At 39.5% G+C, this 2,190-nt stretch overlaps 1 protein-coding gene across 1 annotated transcript; it reads left to right on the top strand.

Moving 5' to 3' along the window:
* Nucleotides 1–254: 254 nt before the first annotated feature.
* On the top strand, nt 255–1,917 carry LOC112518012 (pectinesterase 2-like). Its single transcript, XM_025125521.1, has 2 exons — nt 255–1,137; nt 1,223–1,917. The coding sequence occupies exons 1-2, from the start codon at nt 255–257 to the stop codon at nt 1,915–1,917; spliced, it is 1,578 nt and encodes a 525-aa protein (XP_024981289.1).
* Nucleotides 1,918–2,190: the final 273 nt, after the last annotated feature.

Below are 2,190 nucleotides of genomic sequence, written 5' to 3'. Positions count from 1 at the left end.
ATTATTTATAAGACTTTTAATTAAGTAGAAAAATAAATAAATGTTATATTATTATTATTATTATAAGGAAAATATAAATTATAAGATGAAAATCACGTTCTAGATATAATTAATAGGTACAAAATCAGATATTTTGATTAAGAGTTAAAATAAGGTGTAAATGCGATTATTTACCACCATTTTGCATTAATTGCACCATTTGATATTATTATAAATAGCATTTCAAGCAAGAACAAAAAGCAAGAAATCTAAACATGGTTATGAAGCTTCCTCTTTTCATATGTTTCATCGTCACATTCACTTTCTCATGTTCATCGGAAACCACCTTCTCCGGCAACATAAAGTGGTGGTGCGGCCAAACTCCACACTATCAGACATGTGATTACTATCTCAGCCACCGTAACTTCTCCACCATTGCCTCTTTATCAACTACCGAGTTCCTAGAGATGTCTGTGCAAGTAGCCATAGATGAAGCACTCGTGGTTCGGAAACGAGCCCATGAGATCGAGTCCAAGTACCCAAATGTTCCAGGAAAAGGCTTATGGTCGAGTTGTGTTGACTACTTTGATGCGATCGTGTTCACACTTAACTCAGTCTTTGATCGTAACCTTGACCCGTTGCCACTCGATATCCAAACATGGATCAGTGCTGCCTTTGCCTATATCAATGCATGCGAAGAAGGGTTCGAGTTGATCAATATGACCAACACCATTCTACCCGCTATTTCTAGCAATTTGACAGAACTAATACTCAACTCTTTGGCTATTAGTGTTGTATATAGGGGTCGTAACACTCCTGGGTTCGTAGATTGGAATTATCCAAACGAATATAAGTTGTCGAACAATTTGGCATCAAACGGGCCAAATGTGGTGGTGGCTCAAGATGGCTCGGGAGATTTTACGACGGTTCAAGCCGCTGTAAACGCTGCTGCGAATAGAGCACAACCCATGAAGAGGTTTGTGATTTATGTGAAGGCCGGGACATACACAGAAAACGTTGTGATTCCAGATGAAGTTGGGTATATTACGATGTATGGAGACGGAATAGGTAAAACGATCATCACCGGTTCCAGGCATGCAGGTGGTGACGCCCTAAAAACAACAATGGCTGGTGACTTGAAAAGTACAGCAACAATTCGTAAGTTCATGTTCCAAATTTTTTTCAATTCTTAATGTTGTTTAATGTTACATTTGATTTTAAATATGATTTACACGGAATGTAGAGGTATGGGGCCGCGAATTCATCGCTCGAGACATGACGTTCCGGAACACGGCCGGGCCATACGCAGGGCAAGCGTTGGCATTCTTCTCCGTCTCCGACCAATCAGTCCTCTACCACTGCAGCTTCGAGGGGTACCAAGACACACTCTACGCGTGTGGAAATAAACAATTCTACAAAGAATGCCAGATCTACGGAACCGTAGATTTCATTTTCGGCGATGCTGCAGCCGTTTTCCAAGATTGCGGGATCTTCCTTCGGAGACCACGTCCAGGAGGTGGCTTAGTGGTGACGGCTAATGGTCGAAAGTCCCATAACGAGTCCTCCGGGTATTCATTGCAAGGCTGTAAAATAACTGCGGGTGATGATCTTAAGCCCGTGATCGGTCAGTACAAGAAGGCGTTCCTGGGACGACCATGGGGTGCGTACGCGAAGACCGTTTTTATGGAGAATTACCTTGATGACTTGATCGATCCACAAGGGTGGATGGATAGTTGGGGTAACAAGGACACTTGTTATTGTGGTGAGTACAAGAATTATGGACCCGGATCGTCTACGGCTAATCGGGTCAAATGGCGTAGTTTCCATAAAATTACGAACCAGAAGAGCGCACGTCGATTTACAGTTGGCAAGTTGTTGTCAGGGAACCATTGGCTTCCTAAAACTGGGGTGCCTTATATAGCTGGTTTTGAGAACTAAGTAACACAAAAATTAAATACTTGTTTGTAATAGAAATTTAATTAGAGATATAATAAAATGAATGCAAATTGCGAGTAAAGTTCAAATGTAAACTCAATTTTCATTGTAAACGTGAGGATTAAGTTTGAATTTTTATTTTATTTGATGCAACAACCCGTATTAAATATAGTTTTTGATTAAAATTATTAATTAAAATGATAAGAGTAAAAAAAGTATTAATTTCAATCTATGTCTACTTTTTTTTTTTACTTTTCATTTTCTTTTTTAGTTAAA

The sequence above is a fragment of the Cynara cardunculus genome (genome assembly GCF_001531365.2).
Source record: "Cynara cardunculus var. scolymus isolate 2C chromosome LG 1, CcrdV1, whole genome shotgun sequence".
Classification (NCBI taxonomy): domain Eukaryota; kingdom Viridiplantae; phylum Streptophyta; class Magnoliopsida; order Asterales; family Asteraceae; genus Cynara; species Cynara cardunculus.
The sequence above is the reverse complement of the archived record's forward strand: the minus strand, read 5'-3'. Positions and strand labels throughout refer to the sequence as shown.

What these genes read in the sequence shown, in the direction of transcription:
- LOC112518012 (XM_025125521.1), top strand. Translation starts at nt 255, where the DNA reads ATGGTTATGAAGCTTCCTCTTTTCATATGTTTCATCGTCACATTCACT. An exon ending in GAAAAGTACAGCAACAATTC is followed by an intron (nt 1,138 to 1,222) that starts GTAAGTTCATGT and finishes CACGGAATGTAG; the next exon opens with AGGTATGGGGCCGCGAATTC.